At 36.8% G+C, this 12,862-nt stretch overlaps 1 protein-coding gene across 1 annotated transcript in view; it reads right to left on the reverse strand.

The window, feature by feature from the left end:
• Window positions 1-12,862, reverse strand: part of gfra2b (GDNF family receptor alpha 2b) — a 109,024-nt gene that overhangs the window by 39,131 nt on the left and 57,031 nt on the right. Inside the window, exon 4 of the mRNA XM_066714482.1 lies at window positions 5,117-5,498. Within this exon, the coding sequence (XP_066570579.1) occupies window positions 5,117-5,498 (382 nt within the window). The remainder of the gene's footprint in view (window positions 1-5,116; window positions 5,499-12,862) is intronic.

A 12,862-nucleotide genomic window follows, 5' to 3' on the forward strand; every position in this document is an offset into this window, starting at 1 on the left:
GTAACAGTACCATACTGCAAGTATGTGACTCCTGCTTAACAGTTGATCAAATGTGAGGTTAAAATTAATTCAGGATACACTACCAGCATTATTCCTTCATCTCTTACCCATCATCTTGGTTGGTTTTCAACAGACATGAAACGTGACCATCGTCATCGATTCAACAAAACCTGTTATATAACGGCTACTTATTTGATTGCTTTGCAATTGAGAAAATAACCATTCAATCATCTGCATGCTCAAGCTGGCCTCATATCTACATTACAGAAACTTTTGCTACGGCACAATCAGAAGCTTTCTACAGATGAGGTAGAGTTGCAGAGTCCTGTGTAGAAATTAGTTTGAACACGGTTTGCCATTGAAGAAGGTAAAATCCCGTTTGAATGGCTTCAGTAATCCACAGCTTTCTATGTTCTGGATAAAGAGGAGTATTTCCTGGTTGTGCTCACAGGTACAGCTGCAACACTATCGCTAATTACGCATTTTCAGAATGGGAGACAGTAGTTAGTGAATTTAACTTCCATTCAAAGTGCTTTTATACTACTATTCAGCATAAATTATATTATAAATAATGAAATTTAATGGGACTAAAGTCGGGTAGTGACCGTGCTTTTAATTATTTCATCTGCTTCCCCACTCTGCAAGTAGGAAATTAAATGTATGACACAATCAACACTGTAAGTAAGAGTTTTAATTGCTAAAACATTATTTTTTGAATGCATGTAAAATTCCAGTCCTTACAGCCTATCCTCCTCTCTTTGCTAATTCATTCATTTTTGTATTAATTGAAATAGCTACACAAGTGTTTGCTAAATAAAACGATAAACATTCAAATGGTGTGGCTAAGCATATAATTGATTAGTACATTAACATATTTTCATTTTTCGTATGTGCAAGTATGTGCATTCATTTTGAGGATGAAGACAGGAGGTATTCTAACAATAAATATGTGGAATTAAAGGAAGTTTTTTTTTTTTTTTTACTGAATGTTAATTAAATAAACAGTCCACCAAAGGCTTAGCAAGTTTATTTAATTAAATTTCACTTAACGTTATAAGCCTCAAAGCAATCTTCAATGGGGAAACACAACATTTCCAAAGATCTACTGTTTTGGTATGGGAAAGCTAATAAACAGAACAGAGACATTTGAAAAAAGGAAGTAAGTAAAGGAACTTGTTCTTATGGGAGCAGTGGGCGTTCATTTGAACCATTTACTTGAATGATTCACCAAACTGTGGGGCTTTGAATGCTGTGTGGAGTCTGTAGCACATGTCTCAGTCAAAGGAAATCAAAAATAAATAAATAAACTCTAGAACCAAACCCAAATTCCTGTGTTCCAAAGCTTTCAAACCGCATCAGTCTATTCAGAAATTATGCCTCTAGGGCCACACTTCTTTATGAAGTCAGTAGCCTACTCCCTCATTCCCTTTGCACTTTGTTGTTGACTGCAATTATACTTTAGCTTTAACATCACAGAGATAAGTCTTGATAACTGCTGTTTTTCCCCCCCATCACTACTTTTAAATGTGTTTTTTTATTTTTTTATTATTTAATTTCTGATACTGTCTGATTCCATTTTGTCCTTTCAATCTCTTTGGAGGGGGGGTTAGGGGTGGTGGAATTGACCCACTCCATCCTTCGCTGGCTTTCCTTCTCCCTGTCTCTTCCCTGTGCAAAGAGAGAACTTGTGGAGAAGCAGGTGTTAATTAAATGGTGCCCCATTAAATTAAATTGAAACGCAGTAAAAGTGATCTACTAATGTTTCAGTTCAGCCTAATTGAACACTGTCCCCTCAATTAAACAGCCAGTCTTCACTATTTCTTCCTAATTGCAAGGTTTCTCTGGGCTGCAGTTAATTTGCTGGCACAGTAAAGGAATGTGTAATAATACTCCATCAAAAAACGAGGAGAAGAAGAGAGGGTTCTTTCAGCCATCCTGGTTTCATCTTGGCTGATATATGCAACCAATTGTCCAATGAAATCTTTCCACAACAAAGCTGACTGCTATCTATTACATTCCCTTGATAAGGAATGGTTAAGATTAAAAGATTTGAAAAGAAAAGATATTGAGTGTTATCCGATTGTTAGTTTCCACTTTTTGTTGGTTTTTTGACGATCACTTGTTGCTTTTGAGATACAATATATTCCACTGCGCGATATAGAATAATTCCTTAATAAACAAACAAAATGTCGCGAGAACTGCCATCATCAATTGCATTAGAGGAGACAGGAGAGTTTGAGAAGGAGTTCGAGAAAATGTTTAGAACATCTTCCCAATTGGACAATCTTAGTAAATCTTGAAGTAGTTCTAGGTGTCAAATTTGTTAGTACCTTTTTGGGATTTGCAAAACTGTATTCCGGTGACTACATCCCAATTAGCAAGGAAGCCACTGAAAGATATATATATATATATATTTTTAAGAAATCAATGCAGGGAAAGGTGAGCATTTGGTTGTTATTAGTGCTTCTGTTGTTTGGTTAATTTACACGGTTTATTGGGTGTAATGAAATGTCCCCCAAGATTTAAGTGGTCGGCAAGCAAGTGAGCAATAATATGGATTTTGTTTCCACATAATGGCCAAAAATTGGTATATTTTTATACCATACACATTCTTTGCTGGATAATAAATCAGTACTGTAGTTGATATGTTGTATGAAGAAAGGGTTTGCATGGGATTAGCACTAGACTCTTCCCTAAGGTCCAAAGCATCAAAATTTAATTTGCTAGCCAGGGATTTGAAGGTTGTTCATAACCTTCAAAGCTTCTTTAGGTATTCACATTGCAGTAAGCCTTCCTTAACAAATCTGACTTGCCAAACTACTTGACAATGTGTTCATTCAGTGTATAAGAGGCTGCAAACCCATACAAAGTTTAATATCAGGAGAAGGCATCTGGGCTCAAACAAATTACCCATTGTTCCTTGTACCACTTAGAATTATCCCCCAAACTAGCCATACATAATAAAAAGAATGAGTCAAGTTCCTCTGCAAGGCTCTGCAACCAGTATCAGATATAGTCCAGATTACACACAATGTACACCAACTACAAAAATAAGTCAGATTGGAGGCCTAGATCAATAGTGCATCTTTTGTCATTTGTTTACTAGCTGTGCAAACAGTTCTTTAAATCTGACTATTGTATCGTTGCAACATTAAACATGTATCTAAGGTGCATGTGGAATTTAGTTTTTCAAATGAATATTAATATGTTTTAATCACGTGGCTTTGTCAAAAGGAAGGAAGAGTCAGCTTTAGCATTTCTTTATTATATGTTGTAGGTGTAAAATGGATCCATTCGTGAAGAAAAGATGAATGTGCAATATACAATGAAAGGATGACTTTCTTTTCTCTTATTACTACTTATTAGATTGTTACTGTAGTCGTACCAAAGCTGTCACCAGTAATTTGTTGCGTGGCGTATGTAATTTAACTTGAATAACTTTAAAACGCTACAGCTGATTGTTAATCATTTTACAAGATGTGCATGTATAATGACCTTATAGACTTTATATAGATCACTTGCTTAAATTCAGTTTACCTGGATTATAGGATGTCTAATGGGATAAACTACACAGGAATGGAAAGGATGGGTGTACACATTTCTATTCAGTCTTTGAACCTTCATTTAGTAATGGGTTGTGAATCTCCCAAGGTTGTGTTGCATCCTTAATTTCAGCTCTCCAATTTTTTTCATTATCCCTGGTCACTTTGGTCCAATTCCTCTTAGTTTAAGACTTAAATGCATTGTTTCTAATCAACAAGTAAAATGAATGGGGGAAGTGGCTTAACTAGGCCTGGGTAATTGGTTTCTATAAATACCACATTCCCAATTCCAGATTCTGAACATGGATTCCAGCTCTAGAAGGGATTATAGACCTAGCTTGGAAAACCATGTATTTCCATCAGCAATGGGTAATATATTTATAATTACAAGACTTTGTTAGATTTTTTTCTGCTACTTCCAACTGCTCACCACTCTTAAGCTGCTTTCACACTAAACAGTTAGGTCTCGTCGAAGGCCACTCGAATGTAAATACAAATGGCAAGAGTGCTATGGTGTGAGAGTGAAGTTCGGAAGTTGGTCATGCTATGGCCAAATTAAAACATCCAGCAACAGATGGATGGAACAAAACACATTTTAAAAGTATTCACACAATTGTTGGCTGTCATGCAGAGTGCCGGGTACGACAGAAGTTTCTAAAAAAATGTGGTAACACTTTACAAATAAGTCTCCCTTACAGTGTATTTACATAGTTGGTACTCAGTAACTACATATGTAGTTACTCATAAGAACAGTATAATTATACATTATTACAATGTACTTCATGTGTAAAAAGTGGGCCAGTACAGCCCCCACTTTTTACACATGAAGTACATTGTAATAATGCATAATTACACTGTTCTTATGATTATCTACATTGGGCATCCTTAGCAGATAATTGTGTACTTACATATACTGTTAATAATTTGTGCACATTAAGTACACTGTAATAATACATAATTACACTGTTATTATGAGTAACTATGAATGTAGTTACTGAGTACCTACTTTGTAAAAAGAAACTGTAACTGGGAGACTTATTTTAAAGTGTTAACAAAAATGTTAAGGATTATAACCATTATCCATTGGGCGGTGAGCAAAAAACCTGTCGATTTTCTCCCCGCCACTGTGTTTGGCCTGGGTTGATAATATGTAGTGAGAAATGGACATGTCCAACCCCGGGGTGAATCATAACCAGTGTGTTGTAGAGCAAGGCAAATGTGAATGCAAGCAGGGCTGAACACAGGCTTTAAATTCTTTCTAGTCTTTACTGCTAAACTCTGACCAATAGAACAATGATGGACTGCCAATTTAGTTATCTTTTTATATGCTGCTATGTATGTGTAGGGAATTGAATGTTAGTGTTTGTTATAACGAGTAAGTTGCTTTGGATAAGTGTCTGCACATAATCATAATAATAATAATGAATAATAACAGTAATAAATTAGTTATGTATGTAACGTAATACAATTGTTTAAAAATTGATTTGATGCTAGTGTTTGTACAGTGACGTTTGAACGTCGTCGTCCCTAGCAAAGAACCCAATCAAACCAAACCAGATCCAATCCAAAAATACCTGCAGAGAGGGTCTGATCGACACATCTTCCTGAGCTCCAAGCAGTGGGGTTTGACTTTGTCTTCGTAGGCGCAAGAAGGGACGATGGTCTGCCTCCTCCTCTCGGCGCATGCCGTGTCCCGACAGGAGCAGAAGAGCAGCCGATAGCTGTAGTCAATCTGGACGCGGTCGAAAAACTGTCGCAGCGCTTTGTGGCACCTCTTGCGGTTGCAGGGCTCCGGTGACTGCATGGGGTTCACCTTGTTGCAGGTGGAGATGTACATGGACCGCATTTTCTTGCAGGTCTCATTCAGGTTGCAGGCTTTGGCTGCGTCCAGGCAGGGATTACAGGGTTTCCCCACGTCTGAGCAGTGGTTGCCTTTCACGGCAGCTGGGTCCATACCTGTTGGAGAGATGTGGAAAGGGTTGGATTGTAAATATTTTGATCTATCTCACTCTTAAAACACATGATGAATGCTTCTTACCTCCAAAGAAAAAGAAAAAAGCAAATATTGAAGCAAAGGAAATTCTGAAAGACCATAATCAAACCAAAAAGCCCTCTGTCTTTCACTAAACAGAACTGCATCTGTATTGGAAAGCTCCAATGATTTTCAGTGTTATCAATGATAGTTCTCATTTTGGGTTTTCCTTTTTTATATTTAATGTTGTTAACACAAAGATTACAAATATTTAGCCTAATAACTGAACTTATATTCTGCATGTTTATTATTAACTGTACTTCTGTACCCAACACTAAAATTGTGGCAATGCCACAGTCAAAATCGCAGTCAAGGGTTAACTTAACCGTTAGCCTTAGTCTAAACTCTCCGGTGGAACATTCTCTTACCCTAGCCCAAAGTAAATCCTAAACTTAATATGATCCAGCAATTTACAAATTAAGAATTAAGAACTACAGATTGATGACACATTAATTCATGATCTCATCTTCCACCTCCAGAACATCACACGGGAGATGCATTGCAATCTTGGACAATTGGAAAACCCCAACTGGTTGCATTCACTGTCCTAAAAGGCGGGCTTTAGTTCTGCCAAGCTCTAAGGTTTTTCAAAAGCGCACAATGTGAACTGATCGATTTATTTTAAAATGTAGAGCAGGATCCAGCATTACACAGCATTATGAGTTTATCACACTGGATTAAATATTTATAGGGACAAGGCTATCGGCTGGAGTATCGATTGATTGTTGCTTTGTGTCAATTGTGTGCGAATGCGATAAGTTATTCATTAGCTGTGGTTTAGCACAAGGGTTAAAAGTAACTATTTGAACATGTTCCCTTTATGTGACAGTCTTTATAGTCAACCTTATAGCAGAGGGTAGAGATAGAAATTGATAATACAGTTGTTTGACGAGTAGGTGGACTGAAGAATCAAAATCCCATTCAGGCAAAGCACTGCAGGCTTGTAACTGCTGCTTCTTTTTTTTCCTTTTCTTTTTTTTACTGTAAATTATTTATGGACAGAAAACTCTTAATAATGAATGAAATATCTCCGTAAGAAGGACCCAGGGTGCTGCATTTTTCAAGGCAAGCTCCTTTCCCTTGCAGATCAGGAGCTGAAACTAAGGAGTACAAATTCTAAGATCGTTTCTCATCGAGATTAAAATCCCACACGGGTCCGCTAAAGGCAGGCCTTCCTCACTTTTTGTTCCAACAGTTTCTGGATTTTTTCCAATGTGACATTTGCGTTTCCGCTGCAGTGTGTATACAAGACAAGACAAAACGGTGCATCACAAAGGCATCCCAAAGCACAGCGTGGGACTAAAAGACAGAACAATAAAATCTGTAAGAATGGTACACACCAGTTAGCATCTTGCTAGATTTAAGGCTGAATTTAAATCTTGTAAAGGTTCGGCTTTCCTAATGTTCTCCACATTAGTATTAGTATTACACTTCTAGGAGACCCTACAGCTGAAGGTTTGCGGATGACTTTGGTCAACCCACAGACCTGCATTTTGTGATCTGAAGGCATTTGACAAGGAAAACAAAAGCTTAAAGAGATGCACAGCACAACAAATTAGAGTTGAGAACTAATGCAGGATTAATAATTAAACAAAGATCAGCACTTCAGTATTGGAAGTATGATGTACTGCTGAGATGGTAGCAAGGGGGTTATAGGTTGTAAAAGATCTTAAGCACTGTGGTAATGTGTGCAGGGACACACTTGATCACTTGAGCCTATTAAGTTTATTAGGCATACCAGCAAATATGGAGTTGCAGCAAACTGAGCAGTACCTTACAAGGACAAGTACTAACATTTCTGTATTGTTCCCATCAATCAGAAGTGTGCTTCTCCAAAGCCATTTTAATTACTGAGGTCTTCAACTTGGTGGATGGGAAAATATAATTACCAGGCTGAAATCTGTATCGGTATTCATTTCTAGAATAGATTTGCAAGAAAAATGGCTTCAATAAGGGCAGCAAGCAATATCTCGCAAAGAAGCAAGTCGAAATTATTGAGAGTTTTATGGGTGCCATTCAGATTCTGCCAGGAAAGGTCAGAACTGGCATCATCTCTAACCTGAGCTAGTGCATCTTTAATACTCTAGGTATTCTCTAAAGCTCCATAAGACAGATGGTTTAACAGAGACGCAGTGAAAGCAACCCCAAAAGGAGCAGCTTGTATAAACTCTTTCGTGCTATTTCAAGGTGATACATAACAATCCCGCTGCTGATACAGCTGCTACGACTAGTAAGGATAAAATATACAAGCACTGCTCCTGCTATTACTTTTCATAATACAGCCATGCAATCACAGTGCTCTGTGATGTTTGAATTATATGAAAGCATAAAAAAGACAACTACTCTTGTATCATAAGTCAAAACAGATATGCATTTGTATGCATATGTGTCTATGTGTGTGTATGTATGTGTTATATATATATATATATATATATATATATATATATATATATATAATTTGTAAGCAAGTGATTTCACAACAGAATAAAAGAGGTCCCGTACATGCCGAATCATTACCCTTTCCTGAGTTTTCACTTAAATTGACGGCTTAGTGGCAGACAGAAATCAAACACTGTGAAGGGCATATTTTGCAGTCTTATTAGAAACAGCTCTGTATATTAAAACAGGCAGCAATAACTGTCCATTCCATCACAGACCAACAAGTCGCCTTATGTGTTCAAAAATGAAACAATTTGATCCTTTCAGAATGTATTTGCAGGAGCATTTCAGCGTTCTTAGCATAGAGACTGGAATGCATTTTTGCACAACAGTTACAAGTCCACACCAAAGGGCTTTCATTTTTTGATGTATTCATTAATTCATTGATTTATTCATCAATTCCATTGTTCATTTTTGAATTGAGCTTGTGCATGGTTCAAGAGCAGACCTGTAAGTTCGTTTCATCAGAAATTATAGACTTCACTAGATTTTCAATAATGGATATGCTTTATTTTTTCTACACCTCCTAATAAGGCTGTTGTCTTGAAGAACCAAAACTGTGCAGGAATTGTTTTACCTTGAAAACTTACTGCAACAACCGACTAAAAGGCCTAAATTTCCCAAGCCTGAGTCACCTACTTAAAATAGCCTTTTGTGTAACACACCACCCTCCCTCCCACTTGACCTCATTATGAACACACACACACACACACACACACACACACACACACACACACACACACACACACACACACACACACACACACACACACACAAGCTTTCAGTGAGAAACCTGACTTGATGCACAGAGTTGTGTTATTTTGGTAAAAATAATGTATTTGATAATATTTTATTTTATTTCCAAAATTCCACTGCACAATGGTAAGTTTGAATTTGGTTAAGGGTTCAAGTCCCCCATAAACTTAGGCTTTCATTAAGGTTATGTTTGCTACTGAAGTAACTCACTTGGGTGAAGATTTGTATGAGCCTAGATTAAAATGTTGGTGTTGGCCAGGTTTTACATTTTTGAACTGGGGAAAGTAACCTACTGATACAATACAATAGGACATAGGGTCTGGTCTCACAGCCCAGAATATAAGAAAAGGGAAAAATTAAATATTATTTAGATGGTCATTCATTCTCATATGTGTAAGGGTTTGAATATTTAAGATGTTTAAGTGAAATGAAAAGCAAATTGGAGATGCTCGTCTTACATTAGCGAAACAGAGAAAGGTAAGGATTTCACAACTGAAAAAACAAAAAGAAAATGACAATCCAAATTCTTCTGGGATCTCATGTTTAACGCTCTACGGAGTGAAGAGTTGGATGATTATAGTAGGTGGGTAACTTACTGATGCAATAAAATAATGCACACCTGCTTACAATATTATGTGGCACACCAGTGTTTCTTTAATTCTGGAACACACATCTGTGACACACATCTGTATATCCCCGAAGGCATACTATTTAAGAATATACGAAACGTAATTAAAGTTTACAAACAAGAGGAGGCCATTTTGACCCATCATGCTCATTTGGTGTCGATTCATAACAAAGTGATCCAAGGAACACGTCCCAAATTTAGGAAACACTGTACAATTCTCTCAGACTCACTCTTTATAGATACCAGTTTTGATGCTAGATACATTTTTGTTTTGTATGTTTGTTTCCTAAACCCTTGAAAGTGAGGGTCAGTATTGTCAGAGATGCAAATGCAGAAAACAGACTCTTATTCGTAAGTGTTCACATGAAAGCATTTTTTTTCAGAAAGGTTTTGTGCCATATCCTATTAATGTCAGTTGGATTTGCTAAATTTAAGCTACTGACTTGCCATAATTCAAGATGATGTAGTGCATATTTGTAATGGAAAACGCAGTTCCACAATAACACTCCTGGCACTTGTCTAAAAAGATTTCATAACAGCGACTTCACTTGATATAGTCCTCAACAGCACTCTGATTAGTCATAGGGCTAAAGAATTTAAGCCTACCTTATTAGGCAGAGCTTTTTTTCTCTTTCTCTCGGTTTGGATTCTGTGTCATAATCTTTAATTATGCTCAAAATTGCCCCGAAGCGGCCCGAGCTAGGTGAAATGAATAAACAAAAGAGCGAACATTAGCAATGTTTTATGCAGTCAAAACAAAATAATCAGGATATGAGAAGCAAAGACGAAGAATGGTAATTGGTTTGTTTGAAACACATTTGTGATAAATTGCAACTCGGTTTCATCGATCCATCATCAAGTCTTTTTTTCACCAGCTAGGTGAAGTCTTGTAAAATGTTCCCATAATGAGTTTTCCTTTTACACCCAGTGTTATCTCTGTGGGTATTGCGATAATTTGGCTAAAAAGCAAGACCAATCCATAGGATGTGTCAGACCAAAACGCAGTTTTGTTTCTTTCAATGAATTGAAATCAAGTTACATGCACATTAAATATTATAGTTCTAGTTATCATAGTAGTAGTAGTAGTAGTAGTAGTAGTAGTAGTAGTAGTAGTAGTAGTAATGATTTCCAAATTCCCTGCAGTTGTACTTAATTTCTGCTTTGGGGAACTTTAAACTATTTTCTTATTTTGTGCATATAGTGAGCTTTTTTGCTTTCCTTTTATTTTCTGAAATTCCACTTCTCTGTCGCAGTGCTAACAAAATATCCCTGTGTCTAGCGTTTGAATATATATCGTGGTACAGTCATATGAAGTGGTTTGTGTTTTAATCTAAATTTGCTGGTATTGGTTTGGGTAATAAGCAGCCCAAAATGAACAGCCTGTTTCACTAAAGTTCTTTATTTGTGAATGCATTTAATGAGTATGGATACATCTGGCGTTTATAAGGTGCTTGCGAATTCGTGTTTGGCAAATGCTGTGCACACGTTATTATGCACTCAGTCTGCATCTACATTTCTTGGGAGGAATTAGCTGGGTGTATCAATGCAAAGGAGACACAAGGTTGTTTTGTGATCATTGAGAAGAGACCCACATATTACAGATTTTCTAGAAACGGACAAAAGCAAAGAGCATCTTTAACTGACGCTTTTTAAAGGTGTAAATGATACATACCAAGGTCAAACCTGTTTGCTACACATGAGTAATAACAAGCATGACCTTCCCTTATTCATTGCTTAGCTTAAACCATGCAGTTTATTTTCCTTTTGTGTGATGACCTTGCTTTCCATCTACAGATTGTGCACTATGATACAATCAAGCCATTAACAGCTATGATTTTTAGAACCTCTCTCTCATTTTCTTCTATTTGTATTTCTTTTTTTAACACGACAGATGGAATGTCATAGCTTTTGTTTATTCCTTATCCTTTGCTTGTAGGTTTAGCCTAAATATTCAGAAAATGTGCATTGATTTTTTTGTTTTTCTTCCCCCAAATAAGGTCAGTACTTCAAGCAGAGATTGTGAGCAGTTATATTTAGGAAATACACATCTTGTAAGCACCTTGGGAAGATGTAGATGGTGTTGACATACCAGCCAAATGCATTAACCCTATTTTAAGTTTATTTTGAGTGGTATAGAATGACACCCACAGAGGTGATTGACACTTAAAACTGAAGAATAGCTGAAAAAGACTGTACTGAATAATAATCAACACAGCAAAAAGAAACCAGGGAAACAGATTAACCTGACAAGAAAGTTGAGAGGAAATTCTTCACAAGACCATATTTTCAGGGTATAACTGACTTCTCTCACCAGGTCAATTTTTCCCAATTTCTTCCCCCAGTACAGACTAATCATTACAAACTGCTGCTTTTGAAAAGCAAGTTGACACAATTAGAAAATATCCCTCACAAATGTATAATACTACGCAATTGTTTAAGAGACGTATTCCAATAGTTGAATGCATGTGCAAACTAACCAAAATCGACATAGAACCTGTGTTCTACAGGCATTAACTCCAGAAGACGAAGAATAATTAATTGCCAGATCATGCCATTCAATTTTAATGGCAGTATCTGTCCGGCAACAAAGCAATGCTGTGACTTTTAGCGTTGCAACCCACGTCTCAACTATCAACTTAAACTGGCGGGGTGTGGAACAAGGAAGAACATTTCCATTCTGAATGTGATTAGGCTATTTTATGCCTTTATAAATATTCCGCCGAGTTATGAAATGCCTATTTTTAGGCCTTGATGAGCCGTGAAATGAACCATTTACATTCAGATGATGTCAAGGTACCGAGGTTTCTTTGATTCTTGTTTAACGACACTCCTGACCCAAGGCAGAATAATAAAGATTTAAAAGGTGTTAAAACAAATAACCAAATAAATCAATCAGTATCTACTGCAGTTGGTACTGAGCCAATACAAGAAGCCCACTACCCCCTGCCTCCCCCCACAAGCAAAAAATGGTTAACATTGCAGTGCACATATAAAAGGCTCCAAAACAATGTAATTCAAAATAAGTGCAGTTCCATTATCAACCACTACTAGACTGGAGTATTCCTAAATATAGTGTTCGGCCTATGTTCCAATACTGGAAATTGACTTCATATAAAGTGACAATGAACTGAAGTATCTCATTATTAGTTTATTATAACAAAATGCACATGTCCATAGTAACTTGCATTCACAATTAAAAAAAACATCTCACACAAGAAGCAGCCAAGAGTCAAGATGGCTGACTCAGGTTAAAATGGGTTGGATAATTGCTGTGACTGGGCTGTAGGCAATTAGGAAGTGAGCTTGTTTGGAGGAACCTGTTTGTTTTCTATATACAGTAATTATGCAGAAAACACCAAAGTCTACATTTGAAATATATTTTCAGACTTGCCAGTGTGCGGAATTTGAATAGGATTAGGAAATGCAGATTTTGTTGTGGTTGTTGAATTTCTCATATGATACAAT

Source organism: Amia ocellicauda, chromosome 9, assembly GCF_036373705.1.
Source record: "Amia ocellicauda isolate fAmiCal2 chromosome 9, fAmiCal2.hap1, whole genome shotgun sequence".
Classification (NCBI taxonomy): Eukaryota; Metazoa; Chordata; class Actinopteri; order Amiiformes; family Amiidae; genus Amia; species Amia ocellicauda.